Source organism: Rhinopithecus roxellana, chromosome 13 (assembly GCF_007565055.1).
Source record: "Rhinopithecus roxellana isolate Shanxi Qingling chromosome 13, ASM756505v1, whole genome shotgun sequence".
Lineage (NCBI taxonomy): Eukaryota > Metazoa > Chordata > Mammalia > Primates > Cercopithecidae > Rhinopithecus > Rhinopithecus roxellana.
In genome coordinates this window covers 22460078-22477201 of record NC_044561.1, presented here as the reverse complement: position 1 = coordinate 22477201, position 17124 = coordinate 22460078, and the positions used below count along the sequence as shown (strand labels likewise).

General features: G+C 40.0%; 1 protein-coding gene across 1 annotated transcript in view; it reads right to left on the bottom strand.

The window, feature by feature from the left end:
- The window catches only part of TTC28 (tetratricopeptide repeat domain 28), a 475930-nt gene that overhangs the window by 95360 nt on the left and 363446 nt on the right, over positions 1 to 17124 (bottom strand). Inside the window, exons 9-11 of the mRNA XM_030915124.1 lie at positions 15136 to 15265; positions 12346 to 12564; positions 10234 to 10399 (exon numbers count right to left, since the gene is read on the bottom strand). Of these exons, the coding sequence (XP_030770984.1) occupies positions 10234 to 10399; positions 12346 to 12564; positions 15136 to 15265 (515 nt within the window). The remainder of the gene's footprint in view (positions 1 to 10233; positions 10400 to 12345; positions 12565 to 15135; positions 15266 to 17124) is intronic.

Genomic DNA, 17124 nt, shown 5'->3' with positions numbered 1-17124 from the left:
TTGTCAGACTTGTTAATATTTGCCGTTTGTTATCAGTGTAGAATCAATGGAGTTATCAGCATTATGAACAAGTATAATCTAAATTAATCAGGATTTTGAAATAAGAAAATGTATTTGGTTACAAACAACTTTCACTGTAGAAAATCTGTAAATATAGAAAAACACCAAAAGGGAAAAAAACGTTAACAGCTATAGTTTATCAAGGTTTAATATTCTTTTACAATGAAGGAACATTTACCCCATTAAAAGGGCAGTCTACAATTGCAATTTATTTAAAACCCTTGGGAGTGCTCCTTCCAGACCTGACCTACTACTGAACAAAGCCCTACCCAGTCTTAGATTCCCTAAAGTGCCACTGCACCGTTCTAGGAGGCCAGGGAACAATTTACATACTGCAAGATGCTGGCTAAATATCAGAATTAAAAACTGAAGATGTGTTTTGAAATTCATAACATCTCCCTTATGGGAGGCTCATGTTCTATACAGTGGTTTCAATCTACGCCTCTTTTGATCTGGGAGGAAGCGACTGGAAGTTCTTATTAAACACTTAATAAAAGCACTTATTTTATTTTTAAATCCATTTTCAGAAACTCCTTTGTAGCATTTTACTTCCTTTCGGCAGCAAGATGCCATTAAGGAGAGCAAAAACAGTCTGCAGAATAACAAGGACACCAAGGCTAGGCTGCGGGTAATTGAATAAAGGTGTCCCCCAAGGCATAGAGACTCAGTTTCTAGGGGTGCAGTGCATTTTACAAACACTAGCCCAGCATAAATGGAGTCTGCTTACAGAACATCTTCTGGTGACTAAATTTCAAACTTACTGATGTCTAACCATGAGTCAGGTACTGTGTTAGTGAGAATTCAGAAAGAAGGACACAGCACCTACCCTCTAGGGCGTCACCATCTGCTTGGAAAGGCATGAAAACTACATAAATATAAAACTGGAAAGAACAAAATAAGTGCTATTATTAGGTACACAGAGGGGAGCAAAGACTTGATGTGGACCAACAAGGATGGGAATAATTCTGATGAAAGCAGTGTGAAATATAAACAGAGCTCCAAAGGGTGATTAGACTATCACAGGAAAATATAGTCCATAAAAAAGTTCAGGCAGAAGGGAGAAGCACTTCATTCAGAGAACTAGTCAGTTGTTCATGCAAACATTTCTTAAGCATCTACTACGTTCCAGAGCTGCCCTAGAGACAGGGAACACAAAGAGGTGAATGAAACTAACAACGGGCCGGGCGCGGTGGCTCAAGCCTGTAATCCCAGCACTTTGGGAGGCCGAGACGGGCGGATCACGAGGTCAGGAGTTCGAGACCATCCTGGCTAACACGGTGAAACCCCGTCTCTACTAAAAAATACAAAAAGCTAGCCGGGCGAGGTGGCTGGCGCCTGTAGTCCCAGCTACTCGGGAGACTGAGGCAGGAGAATGGCGTGAACCCGGGAGGCGGAGCTTGCAGTGAGCTGAGATCCGGCCACTGCACTCCAGTCCAGGTGACAGAGCGAGACTCCGTCTCAAAAAAAAAAAAAAAAAAAAAAAAAAAAAAAAAAAAAAGAAACTAACAACGGAGCTTCTGAAAGGCTTTTCTGAGAAGGTAGAATTTGAAGGATGAAAGGAACCAGCCACACCAAGAACAGGGGGCAGAACTTTACTGAGAAAAGGAAGAGCACATGGATAACTCTAACGTGGGAAAGCCCTTGGTGTAAACTAGGAGGTGAAAGGAGGCCAGGGGTCACATGGAAATGCCAAGCTGAAGAAGGATTATAAGTGCTGTAGAGGCTAGATCACACAGGCATATAGGTCAGCATAAGGAAAGTGAGCTGGAGTCTAAAGACCATCAGAAACTCTGAAGACATTGAAGTGTGTTTGGAGAGCTTTGTGGTGGGTAGAAGGGCAAGGAAACAGAATTCCAAATACATCTTTGAAAGACCACCACTCTAGCGAATGGGTTTGGAAAGCCATGAGAGGGAGAGGGGGAAGAGAGATCAGACAGGAAGTGGTAGCAGTGGTTTAGGATAGAGATGATGGTGACCTGCACTGTACACGTAGCAGTGGAGACAGAAGTGGATTGATTAAATATGTATTTTTAAAATGCTTAAAAAATTTTTGGTAAAAAAATCACATAAAATTTATTCTCATAACCATTTTAAGTATATGGTAGTGTTAACTATATGTATCTTGTGTGCAACAAATCTTGAGAAATTTTTCATCTTATAGAACTGAAACCCTATATCCATTAAACAACTCCCCTTTACTCCTCCTACCCATCCCTGAGGACTACCATTGTAGTTTCTGTTTTTAAGAGCTTGGCTACTTCAGATACCTTATTGTGAAATAAGCTAATCACACACAAAAAGACAAATATTATTAAATGAAATCATGTAGTATTTGTCTTTTGCGATTGGTTTATTTCACTTAGCATAATGACCTCAAAATTCATCCATGTTGTAGCATGTGACAGGATTTTCTTCTTCCTTTTCTTCCCCCTGGTACAGTCTCGCTCTGTCACCTAGGCTGGTGTACAGTGGCACAATCACGGCTCACTATAGCCTCGACCTCCCAGACTCATGACCCCCTACCTTAGCCTCCTGAGTAGCTGGTACTATAGGTGCACCACTGCATCTGACTAGTTTAAAAAATTTTTTTTGTAGAGACAGGGTCTCACTGTGTTGCCCAGGAAAGTCAGGAACTCATGGGCTCAAGCGATCCTCCTGCCTAGGCCTCTCAAGTGCGGAGATTACAGGCATGAGCCACCATGCCCAGCCAATTTTCTTCTTTTATAAGGCTGAGTAATATTCCATTGTATACACCACATTTTAAAAATCTGTTTATCCATAGATGGACTTTTAGGTTGCTCCTACCCCCTGGCTATTATGAGTAGTACTTCAATGAATATGGGTGTGCCAATATCTCTGAGATCATGGTTTCAATTCTTTTGTATATACCCAGTAATGGGATTGCTGTATTGTATACTAAATTCTATTTTTAATCTTTTGAGGAATGTCCATACTGTTTTCTATAGCAGCTGCACTATTTTACATTCCCACCAACAATGCACAAGGGTTCCAATTTTTCCACATCCCGGCCAACACTGGTTATTTTCTATTTTTTTGAAAGTGACCATCCTAATGAGGAAAAAGGTTTCTCATTATGCTGTTGATTTGCATTTTGCTGATGATTAGTAATGCTGAACATCTTTACATATGCTTGTTGTTCATTTGTATACCTCTTTAAAGAAATGTCTACTTAGGTCCTTCGCCCATTTTAAAATTGGATTTTGTTGTTGTTGTTGTTAAGTTGTAGGAGTTTTTATATATTCTGGATATTACCAGATACATGGTTTGCAAATAATTTCTCCCATTCATAGGTTATCTTTTCACAATGTTAATTATTTCCTTTGCAGCACAGAAGTTTTTAAGAAGTTTGAAGTGGTCCTCTTTCTCTATTTTTCCTTTGTTGCCTGTGCTTTTGGTATCATAACCAATAAACCATTGCCAAGTTCAACGTCAAGTAGCTTTTCCTCTATGTTTTCTTCTAAGAGTTTTATACTTTCAGGTCTTATGTTTAGGTCTTTAATTCATTTTGAGTTAATTTTTGTATGTTGTATAAATAAGGGTCCAACGTTTTTCCTTTTGCATGTGGATATCCACTTTTCCTAACACCATTTATTGATGAAATTGTTCTCTCCCCATTGTGTTGCCTTTGTACCCTTGTCGAAGATCATTTGACAAACACATAAGGGTTTATTTCTGGGCTATTCATTCTATTTCATTGGTTTATATGTTTGTCTTTATATCAGTATCATATTGTTTTGAAAACTGTAACACAGAAATACACATATGTACATATATATTTATATAATACAATTATATATAACATGGAGATACATAAATACATATATATATATATGGACATATATATTTTTTGGAGACAAAGTCTCTGTTGCCCAGGCTGGAGTGCAGCAGCATGATCTTGGCTCACCGCAACCTCTGCCTTCCAGCTTCAAGCGATTCTCATGCCTCATCCCCCCGAGTAGCTGGGATTACAGGCACATGCCACCACACCCCACTAATTGTAATAATATTTTGAAATCAGGAAGTATGATGCCTCCAGCTTTATTTTTTTTCCTTAAGATTGCTATGTGGATCCTCTGAGATCCACATATGTGGATTATGGGGGGTCCTCTGAGATTCCAAATGAATTAACTATGTGGGGTCCTCTGAGATTCCAAATGAATTTTAGAATTTTTTTCTATTTCTGTAAAAGTACGCCACTAAGTTTTTTTCTTTTTCAGATGGAGTCTCACTCCATTGCGTAGGTTGGAATGCAGTGACGTGATCTTGGCTCACTGCAACCTCTGCCTCCTGGGTTCAAGTGATTCTCCCCCTTCAGCCTCCTGAGTAGCTGGGATTACAGGCATGCGCCACCAAGCCCAGCTAATTTTGCATATTTAGTAGAGATGAGGTTTCACCATGTTGGCCAGGCTGGTCTGGAACTCCTGACTGAATTCAGACAATCCACCTGCCTTGGCCTCCCAAAGTGCCGGGATTACAGGTGTGAGCCACTGAGCCCAGCTGCCACTAGGATTTTGCCAGGGATTACCCTGAATCTGTAGATCACTTTGGATAGTATGGATGCTTTTTAACAGTATTAACTCTTGTAGTCCATGATCATAGGATATTTTCCCATTTATTTGTGTCTTAATTTCTTTCAGAAATGTTTGTAGTTTTCAGTATATGATCTTTCCCTTCCTTGGTTAAGTTTATTCCTGAGTATTTTGTTCTTTTTGATGCTTTGGTAAGTGGGATTGTTTTCTGAACTTCCTCTTCAGATTGTTCACTGTTAGTGTATAGAAACACACTTGATTTTTGTCCATTGATTTCATATCCTGCAGATTTACTAAATTTGTTTATTAGCTCTAATAGTTTTTTGGTAGAATCTTTTGAGTTTTCTACATATAAGATCATGTCATCTATGAACACAGATAATTTTACTCTTTCCTTTTCAATTTGGATATTTATTTCCTTTCCTTATTTAACCGCTCTGGCTAGCACTTCCACTACTGTATTAAAGATACGACAAAAGAAGGCATCCTTGCCTTGTTCCTAGTCTTACATGAAATATTTTCAAATTATTGCCCCTTAGTATGATGTTAGCTGTGGATTTTTCATATATGACCTTCACTCTGTTGAGGCAATTTCCTCTTACTTGCTTGCAGTATGGTTTTTATCATGAAAGGGTGTTAAATTTTGTCAAATGTTTTTCTGCATCAACTCAAACGATCATGCGTTTTTTGTCCTTCATTCTGTTAATGTAGTGTATTATGCTGATTGATATTCATAGGTGAACCATCCTTACATTCCAAGAGTAAATCCCACACAGTCATGGTACAGAATCCTTTTAATGTATTATTGAATTCAGTTTGCTAGTATTTTTTGAGGATTTTTGCATTAATTTTTTAATGATAAATATTGATCTACAGTTGTTTTACTTGTGGTATCTTTGCCTGATTCTGGCATCATGGTAACTCTGGCCTCATAAAATAAATTAGTAATGTTCTTTACTCTTTAATTTTTAAAAAGAATTTGAAAAGGATTGGTGTTAATTCTTCCTTAAATGTCTGGTAGAATTCCCCAGTGAATACATCTGGTCCCAAACTTTTCTTTATTGGGAGGTTATTGGTTACTGATTTAATCTTCTCACTAGTTATAGATCTGTTTAGATATTTTATTTCTTCATGATTCAGTCTTGGTAGGTCGTTCAAAATGTATTTTACAGAAATATATTTCTATAAATCTGCAAGAAAAATTGATTAGAATGAGGGAAAGAGAAAATAATGGATGATGATTCTTTTATTTTGTCTTAAGCAACTAGTTATATGATGGTGCAGGAACCAGGATAAAGATTAAAGTAGAAATGAGGACATTAAAGAGTTAGGCTTTAGGTGTTTTAGACCAGAGATGCCTGGAAGATATCCAGACACAGATGTTTATTAACAGCTACATATACAGATCCAGAGCTCATAGACCCCTGAGCTACAGTAGAGAGACAGATATTACAGGGTACATTTAGAGAGCAGAGAAGAAGGCCTAGTGGTTGAAATACAGTATTCACCAAGAGACAAGAATGGAAAATAAACCCAGAATGCCTTCCTAGCACTAGATCATGGTGACAGGCTCTGACACTGGGGTTTTATTCTCTGTAAAGCCAAATTACAAAAAGGTTTTTTTCTCCCTTTGATATGACAGAATTGTTTATTCATGGCTATTTATTTCTCATTTAAAAGTACTATATGCCTAACTGTAAAAAAAATTAAAAATAAGGAAAAGTAAAAAGAATAAAATAACAAGCATCCATAATTCCACCATTCATTTATAATCACCACTAAAATATAGCCTAGTCTCTTTCCAAGAATTTTTCTTTTCATACCCATATTTTGTATGACAAAATGTAAATTATACTATACACAGTAATTCTATATCCTATTTTTTCACTTAATATTTTGTCTACGTGATTAAACATTTGGCTATTTGATTAAAATTCTTTGTAAACATAATTTTAATTGCAACATAACATATTGAATAGATATAAAATAATTTGTAATTTAATTGTTGTTGTATATTTGGTTTGTTTTCAATGTCTTCTATAATATATAAACTTAGGACAGATACTAGTATGTACAGATCTTTGCTCCATTTCTAAAATACAGAATTTTGAGATCAAAGGGCATAAACATGTAAAAAGATTTTTTATACTATTGGCAAATTGTTTTTAGAAATGCAAGATCAAGGTATAACCCTACGATATGAGCCAGGTCATTCACTGCATCCTTACTCTCACTGAACATTACGGTTTTAAAAAATATTTACTAAATTTATAGATGAAAAATAATACTTCAATGAAATTTTCTTACTGTCTTCATGAAACTATGAGATAGGAATTGCTCTCACGAACACTCCATTCCAGTAAATTCAAACCACGCCAATAAAGGGTTTAATTTTAATATTATAATCAACAATATGAGTTTAAGCTCACAAAATACAAACAAATCTCTAACAAGACTACTTCAAAGCAATAGGAAAAATCTTATTTCTAGCAGTCTAAGGGGAAGATCTAGGCCACTGAGGGCAGCCCAACAAAGTGATGCTGAATGTCAAGCCACATAACCTGCTGGAGATCCTAAGGACTCATAAGAACTTGTTAGCTCTCTGTAGAGAGCAGAGGGGAAATGGTTAACGTGGGAAACACAAGCAAGTTGCAGTCTTTCTTGTCTCTCTACCATTGATAAAGAGATGAACTATAACTCAAAAGACATTTTTCAATTCAAAAGGCACCTGGAAACAGAATTACTCAACCTCCAGCATCTTAGAAAAGAACTGCTTAGACACAGATATTTAAAGTTCAACCATGACATCCAGTGAGGAGTATGGAAGAGTGAGACCAAGGGTAATCCTCTTCTTTCTCCTGGTGAATTTTAATCTAGATATCTGGAAATTTGGATTAGGTAAAATTTACATTTTCATGCAGGCTGAGCCCCATGAATGTTTGGTTTAGACAGAGATGACTTGGATGTGGCCCCCACATTGCCAGAAGGGAGAGGCCACCTTCATGTATGCAGAGGTTTCAAATGGCAGGTGTCATACACTCAAGTACCTTTAGAATCTTGGTGGCCAGCAGTAGAAACACAAAAAGGGGAAAGCTAGTAGGGCAGACTCTGGCAGTACCCATTTCTAACACTATCAAAAGGAGGGAGAATCTTGGCTTAGGGACACAAAGTCCCATTGGCAAGGCTGACCCCATGGTGGACATGGTCACCATGCTCTCTTAGAACCCTGCTGTCCCTCCTCACACAAGTATTTGAGTGCTCACCCTATAAGGTACTATACTAAAGATTAGGGATCCTGATGAATAAGGCAGACATAGCCCCTGCTCTCACAGAAATGAAAAAGAGTAAACAAGAGAGTATATAAAACCTTTTAATTAAAATTGTAGTAAGTGCTTACATGAAAATGTTGGGTATAATGAGAATTATACAAATGGGCATAAGGGGTAGGGAAACCTATGTTGGGAGTTGTAGAGGCTTCCTTAAGGAGGGAATATTTGAACTGAGCTCAGAGGATGAGGATAATTAAACTGCCAAAGGTTACCCCAGGCAGTATGCACAAAGGTCTTCAGCAGCCCTTGGTGGAGAAGATCTCTCAGATGATTCTCCTGCCTTCCCTTGTTCAGGTCCCATGCTTCTTGTCAACCTTTCTAACTATCATTTGGTTTCTCATGTAAATATACTTGCAGATAGAGAATGTACATAATACCTGGCATTCTAGTTTGTACAACTTTCTTTGAGCTTGGTTAATGAAAGTTCACTCCCAAGAGGCAAACCCTCTTTGGGCATGTTAGCAACATCAATCAGGTTTTCAAACTTAGAAGGCCACACTTCAGAGCTTGCCCCTCAGTTTTGGGACAGTAGGGGCTATGCCTGCTTTTTCATCAGGATCCTTGATCTCTAGCATAGTACCTTATACAGAGTGAGCACTCAAAATACTTGTGGAAGGAGGGACAGTGGGGGGACTAAGAGAACATGGCAACTGCATGTCCACCATGGGGTCTGCCTTTTCGACGGGACTTTGTGTCCCTAAACCAAGATTTTCTCTACTTTTGATAGTGTTAGAAATGAACACTGCCAAAGTCTGCCCTGCTGGCTCTCCTACTTTTGGGTTTCTATTGCTGGCGAATCATGCCCCTCTAACTCTCACTTGGGACATGTAATACCTTTGGTCAGGTTATAGTCTAATCACACTGGCCTGAATTTCTGTCTGCTGAAGCAGCTTTGTATACCTCTGGTCTAATGTCTAACCTAGTTTATTATGGTCATTTATAATTTCAATCTCAGAGGGCAGTCTTACTTCCAAGTTCTTGGGAGTTACCACCCTGTCAACCCCTGTAATTGCCAAACTGTTGCCTGGGTTGTTAAGGATGGGGATACTTCAGGATGTACAACTGTCATAGGATAAATAAGAGAAGCACGTGTGCATGTGGCTAAAGCCTGTTCCTACTTCATAAAAACAGAAGCTAGAAATGAAATTCTTATATTTGGCTATTTTCTCAAAATATGATATTAATTTTGAAAATCAGAAACAGAACAAGCACTGGCCTGGAAGTCTGGGTGAGATCTAGACTGTTTTGATCCTGGCTCTGACACTAACTTGGCTGTCAGCAAGTCCTATTTCAGTGTTAACTTCTGTTAAATAAAGGGGTTGGACTAGATGACTACTACAGCCCCTTCCAATATTGACATTACATTATTCAATAATTATTTTTCACCTAACTCTTTCTTCACCAACTTAATAAGCATCCCAAAGATCAGTCCAGCTGCTGGCAGCAACCACCACATACTTGGAAATCTGGGTGAAGCATCTCTAAATAAATCACAGAATTACCTACGGATTTTCATGATTACAAATGAAATCATTCAGGAGATGAGCAGAGATTCTTGGGACCTGATACAAGCTAACACAGCAGATTCTCTGACACACAGATCTTCTGGATTCTTGGTAATCACTGGATGGAGAACGGAGATGCCTGGGAAATCTGGTTACAACCCAGCTCTAAGGTACCCTCTTCCTTTGATTTCCCCTAGAAGCAGGGTGCTTTTGGAAATTATTTTTTCATATGTAAAATAGTCAATCATTATGATAAAATGTTTCCATAAGCTTATACCTTTTACAACCTTAGCAAAAAGCAGTTCCCTTACCTATTCTTCACATTTGAGAGTTCAGCTCCTTTGACCTCACCCCTCAGCTCACAGATCTGTGCACATATTCTGTCACTGGTACTAAATTACTCTCTCAAATAGGTGTTCAGCTATAGTACAAACAAACTCATTATAATTTGTTTATAACAAAAAATAATCTCAGTTCTAATTGGCCGGTATGTTAAATTCAAAGCCACGTTTATGTTTAAACAGTTTACAAATCCTGCTTAGAGAACGGGCATGTCTGATGAGGCCCTTCCCCATCTGATGGAAAATCACCAAAAAGAATAAAGACAGACCACTAAGGGGCTTACACTCCAGAGACATATATTTGTTTCTGCTGCAGCAGCTGTGAACAGACTGAGCACAACCACATGAATTCCAAAAGATTTCTTCTGTTAGTTCAAATAGAATGTTTACAAAAAATAATACCCTGAGATTTATCTGAAAATGGGCTTGGGGATGTTTTACTACCTACCTTGAGTAGTGAGACTCCACCCCCAGGGCCTCCCGGACACTGGCAATGTGCTGCTCCAGGGCTGAGCCAGTTGCCGTTGGAAGGGTTGCACTGCTGCTGGCCTGGAAGTCACTTGAGTTTTCCACTGTGTTCTCACCCAGGTAGTGTTCATTAAACTTCAGAATTCCTGAAGCAAAACAGGCACAGCTGACATTATACACAATTAGGGTCAGGGAAAGGAGAAGTTGAAGGCAGGGGACAGGACTGCCAATGGTATGTGACTTCTTTGACAAGCATGCCATCCTGCAAACTCTGTGAAAAAAATCCTGAAATCCAAGGTCTCAAGAGGGCTTTCTCTATTTTGGTCAGTATCCTTTTCACAGTTTTTACCATTAGCTGTGGTGCTTGAAACCAAGGAATTCTAGATACAGTCTCAGAAGCTCCTGGAATTATGACGACTTCATATGTGTTTCAAAACAGATGATTCTTAGAAGCACCAACTAGGGAAAGTCTCCTTTCAGGAATAGTGCATGAGTACGCCAAGACATATTCCTTATACAAACTGAAATCCCAAAGAAAAATATAACTGACCAAGTGGAAATTGTGTTCCAATAGTGCTTTCATTTCACAAAAGCAAATTATAATAAACATGTAGTATAAAGGCCAGATAAAAACATTTTAAATCATTTTTAAATAAGACTAACTGGTCAGTGGTTATTAATGAATTAAACGAGCAAAAAATGACGGCTGCATGAAATTGAGGCAGTCCACAGTGGTTTTCTGGCAATAAATAGGATATATTCTCAAATGGTAATGAAGTGTGTCAGCTCTGGAAAACGCTGGTCCTCTCTGATTGGATTAGCGCCCCCAGTGAAAGCTTCAGAGCCTCATTAAGAGCAAAAAGGAACGGAAAAAGAAACAATAGGAGCCTCATTATACATGGCTCATTATTACAGGAATTCAGATATACCACCTGTCAAATCATGTCCCCAAGATGTAACAACCACAGAGAGAAGGAGTTTGATACCTCCCAGTCATCAACTGTGTCCTCACGAGTATCAGTGCCACTCTGCGAGCTGGGATCCACAAAGATTCCACTGTGGCCAACGTTTACTAACCAAGTCACTGTAAAAATCACAATTTAAAACCTTTAGCATTAAAAAGGTCAGCTGTAAGAACATTCTTTGTGGAAAGCCCATAAAGAACATGGAACTAAAGGGAAAAAATTATTAAAAACAATGCCAAGGTATAGAATGTATAGGCACAAATGCTCAGAGCCTAAAAGCACCTGGGAGCTGTCATCCAGCCATCATTTTTTTTTTTTTTTTAAATCAAAGGGATAGAAACATAATCAAGAAAATCTTGTCAATTCTCGCTGGCAGTTAAAGTTTTTGAAACTGGCTTACAGATATTCAAGAAGCCCATTCTTTAAGATTACCAATTATAAGATCCACTTCCCCAGTCAATAAACTCTAATTGGATCTGGTGTGTCTCCAACTTGGTAAAGCCATCAGCATTTTATTATGCAAAAAATATGGCCCTAACAGCTAATTAGTGTTTCTGTATTTAGTGAAAGTGTTACAGCCTGAACATTTAATGCTGATTTAATCAAAGGAGATTTTTACTTCTGAAATAGATTTACAGCAGAACCGGTTAAAAACGGGTTCTGTTAAACTCAGAAATTTCAAGCACAGGACTTATTTATAACATGTGATAGAGTTGCCATTATCATTTTAGTCTCTTTAACTTTGCCATGACAAAGGGTCACAATTATTAAATCATATCTAGAAGAATGCATTAGGTCTTGCAGTCATCGCTTTATTAGCTAATGAACAACAGCTGCCTACACACAGGGCTGCTAGTGAAATTAACTCTTCTGCTCTTAGTCTTCCTTGATAAATGCTTCTACATTCAACAGTGATGAGCAGCGATTTCTTGGGGGAATGAGAAAGCTGGGCTGTCTTATTAATTGAATGCCCCACCACAGCATATCCACTGCCGCTGAGGTTTTGCTAAAATCTGACATCAGTTCCTTAGCATGATCTATGATGATGCACCTCTTCCACCTCTATTCATTAGACTTTTACAGGTCTAGTCTTCTAATTGCCCTGTTCCCACAGAAAGAGATCTTACCTGCCCCAGGAGCAAGCAGCCAGCTATACAGATAGCCTGCAGCCAGGGAATAGTAAAGCACTAGTCCCCTCTGGCCATTAACCATCTCTAAGATCTGATCAATAGTGACTGGGGAGTAGGGGTCAGAGTCCTGTTGTCCTGTTTGTCGTTCCACCAGAAGATCAGCAAATGCCCTTGTCCGTCCCCTTTCTGCCACAGCCAGGGCTTCATCATGATGGCCTAGGAGACAAACAGATACGCTGAGGAGTCCATAGTGAATGTGCTTACTTAGAGAGGCCTATCAGGGACGGCCATCAAATCCTGGGCAGAAACCTCACTGCCTCTGCTCTCCAATATGTGACAGAATCTCAGTCATACTGCTTCGAATTCAATTCCCTGCCTCAGATGGTGGGTGCAGTGTCCTGCATGACTGATTCCACACTACCCTAAGCCATCAGGCCTTCGCCTGTCTTGCAGCCAGTGCCACAAGAGAGCTGATCTAATTCAGTGCACTAGTCCTTAGCCCTGCCCCATCTCTGCTCCACCTCCTGAGTTGCTCCCTAACCTGGCTTTTTTTTTTTTTTTTTTTTTTAAACCTCCTGCCTGGCTTTTGACACCAGGTTTATTGGTGTCACTTGGCTCTCTATGTGCTATGTGTCTTTTTTTTTTTTTTAGACAGGGTGTCACTCTGTCTCCCACGCTGGAGTATAGTGACGCAATCTTAGTTTACTGCAACCTCTGACCCCCTGGGTTCAAGCGATTCTCCTGCCTCAGCTTCCCAAGTAGCTGGGATTACAGGCACGTGCCACCATGCCTGGCTAATTTTTGTATTTTTAGTAGAGACGGGGTTTCACCATGTTGGCCAAACTGGTCTCAAACTGCTGGCCTCAAGTGATCTACCCGCCTCAGCCTCACAAAGTGTCTGTGTGTCTTCTGACTCTCTCTCCTCCCTCCATGCAGGCCCTCTATGCATAACATTGTCCAGCCTTATCCATTTCTCCCCAAATTATACCTCTGTCCATTTACTCATGCCAGTCCTTCTCCTGGGCGTGCCCTCTTCCCTTTCACTGGCCTTGTCTCAACAAGAGGGATGCTAACAGTTGTCCTGCCTATCGCAAAGGGCTAGTTTGAAGATTAAATGAAGCACTACATGAAAAGATGCCTGGTAGGCCTACTTACATCACCACATGTATAACAGGTAGTAGTAGTGTTGTTGGAGCTGATATCTCATTCCATTCTGGGCTCCAACACACTTTTTCCCTTATCCCCAGGGGCAAAGAGTTTAAACCTCTCAGGTCTCTATATCTTTAAAATTGCTTCTCTATCTCAAGCTTTTCCTGTCTTTTAATCAAATTTTGAATCCCACTTTCCTTAAGAAACTGGTCTGTAATCTAGTTTAAAAGCTAATGCACCAATATGAAAGCACAAAAAATGTAAAGGAATTGTTTATAAGTGCTGAAGGAACACAAAGCAGAGGATTTACTTTTGTAATAAATGTAAATATGGAAGAGTTACTATAACCAGAGTCCAAAGAAAGCAGACAGAAGCAGACCAGATGCTGCAGCTGTGACAGCACTTCGAGGATGCCTTGCTTCCTGCAGTCTGGGTATCAGAAGCAAGTGGAGATTTATATGTGTGTATGTAAATGTCTCCTTTTACTCTATTAAGTTATTAACTGGAACAGCAGGGACAATTTCTGTGCACATTGGAAAATCGGCCCCTAAGTGCTAGACAGACTTAACACTGTGATTATAATAGATAATAAACTGTAATCGCAGGCAATGAACGCATTTAATAGATACATTTTTCAAGAGGAAATTTGAGTCCTTCCTATATATACAGCAAAAGACAGGTTATCTAAAAGGCCTCAACATCCAAATTCAAAGCCTTTGTTAGTTCCAATAAATATCTCCTGGGAAGAGGCAGATGACAAGGGAGCTGGAAGGGACTGGCTGACTAGTTAAGGCCCGGGTGAAAGAAGATGCATGCTGCCCTAGTGTGATGGGGCACATAGGCTTGGGAGAATCATCACTGACTATGCCACAGCCTAGGAGGCAGACCCAGGTGGCAAAAACATTTATTAGACAGCAACCTTGAAAGATGTGTGGATGAGGAAACAGAGAAGAGGCCAGGTGTCTTCTCAGGTACTTCCTCTTAGTCAGATGCTTGAACCACATGCTAGTGTTAAGAGGGAACCTGGGGAGGGCACACCTGGTTCAAGCATCCCTGTCTCAAGGACACTTTCTCTGGCTCCTGGACCCACCAGACAAGAGACTTTGTTTTAGGCTGGGTGTGATGGTTCACACCTGTGATCTCAGCACTTTGGGAGGCCAAGGCAGGAGGACTGCCTGAGCCTAGGAGTTTGAGACCAGGCTGGGCAACATAGTGAGACCTCATCTCTATTTAAACTTTTTGTCTTTTTTTTTTTTTTTTTTTTTTTTTTTTTTTTTTTTTTTTTTTTTAAAGAGACGTCGTTTCCACAGCATCTGAGTTTATCCTAGTGCCAATCAGCACTGTACTGGACTCACTGACTTATGTCTCTCCACAGGCTAAGAGCTTCTTGGGGTCAGGAACCAGACCTTCTTGACTGTAATCCCCAGGGCAGGCACTCGGCACATGGTAGGAGCTCTGCTAATCTTTGTTGAATAAATGAATGAATGTTCAATGACTGGTTGCAGTTATGGCTTCACAATCTGTTGTCACAACAAATCATGCTTCTTCACAGCTGTCACTAAACAACTTGGACACACAGATGTGCACCCGTGCACACTAGTGCACACATAAGCAAGGAGTAACCCCTGCTGTTCTCACCTAAGGTGACCAGCACCCGCTGCAGGGCCTGGTAGGATGATGTCTGCAGGTCAAAGAGGGAGAGTTTGTAGTCCGTGCTCAGCTGTGCCTCGTGTCGGATCGTTTCAAACAAGGCTGATGCCCTATAAAGCTGCAAGGAGGGAGAAAGAACATCATCCATTCCCCAGAAACCAATGTCCAGCTGTTTACAGACTAGAGACAACTTCTGCTCATATCTTTGTGCACACCCTAAATATTTTTTAAAGATTTGAAAGGAAGAGTCTTATGTCCAGTTGTAAGGAAAATGGATGTGCTGTGGTCAAGAACAGGCCGAGGCAGACATCCAGTCCAGCATGACTCAGTGAGTTTGCAGCACAGGCGCACAACTCTGCTAGTTATGTAACCACGCCACGTGAGGCGCATTAGGTGACCACCTATGTGATCACAGCCACCATTGTTTTTAAAAGGCATAATTACCCTGCTAACGCCGTATACATGGCTCTCGCCCGGGCTCGCTCATGCCCAGAGAAAGTAAAGCCATGGTGAAACTGTCTACACTTCCTCGAGTGTTTTTCCAGCTACCTGCCACTCGCCCACTGACTCCCCTTGGACCTCAGTTAGAACCTGACACCAGGTAGGTCCTTGTGGACCTGAAAAGGCATCAGATCATACCCAGTAAATTACAGTTTATATAATCAATTTTTGACAAATAAGGGGATCTAAAAGACAGGAATTATGACTTATGGTCTTAAATATATTAAAACAGATATTAATCCACCAAGTGCTGATTTCTATTAAAACAAAAAGCCTCTCCTCTTGTCATCAGGCAATCACAATTCACCACCCTCATGCCTCATGGTGAGGAAGGATGGGAGTGAGAACAGGTATGGTGGAGGCATGCTGGAAATGGACAAGCCTGAGGGGAAGAGAGCGCCACACTCTCTGAAGGATGATAGCTCTTTGCAGATGGTTCAGTGCCCCAGGGTCAGATCATCACTGGGCAAGCTCTTCAAGGAGCCATGCCCACTCACATAGACACTCTGAGGACCAGATAATTGCTATTCCGAACGGAGTCACTGTCCTGATGCTCTAACAGGCTTCTCCATCAGTGAGGCCACAGACTTTTCTGACTCTGATATTTTCTTTTTTTTTTTTTCCCCTCATGCCACACTGTCTAAGATGACTCTGATATTTATATGCTGGAAACTCAGTATCAAATTTTAAATTTATCCAAACTTAAAAAGCAGAATTCTAAGACTACTTGCTTCTCCGCCTTTTTGGCTAAGATCAAGTACAGAATTCTAAGACTAAGAGACATAGACCCAGAGAGCGGTAAGAGAATATGTTCCTAACTCTGCCACTAATTGGCTGTGTGACTTTTGGCAAGACTCAGAGACTCAATTTCTTCCTCTCTATAAAGAGGATAGTTTCTACCTCACAGGGTTATTTTAAGGATCAAATTCATTGAGCTATAATAAGTACTTTGAAAATTACAAATCACAAGATCAACAGAGGTTTTACTTTTTATAACCAGGAAATTAGAGAATTAATCCTTTACATTGCCTTTAATCATTTTAAAAGTACAGTAAAACACCCTAACATTCTAGAATGCTATGGTGCAAATTCAGTCACATCTCTTCAACTCTAGTGAGCACCTCTGGATAGGAGTGTCGATGTCCTTATCCTTGTTCCTCTCTGCCTAGCACAATGTCCTCTGCAGTCACCACTCACATGCTCGCTATCTGGATGAACGTGTGATCTTAGATGCAGCCATCTCACTACTCCTCCTAACCTAACAGAGGAGGCCCATAACTCGAGGGATCTTTCTACTCTCCAGGGCCAGCATGACAAGGGGCTTTCCTTCAACTACTTGCATATATGCAGAAATATGGCCTTATTGTAAAAGAGGGAGAGAGAGAAGTTATATCTATTAATATATCTAGAAACACGAAATTTAATTATGAATTCTTGTTTTCCTTCTGTCATGAAATGAATTTCATATTAATGTTT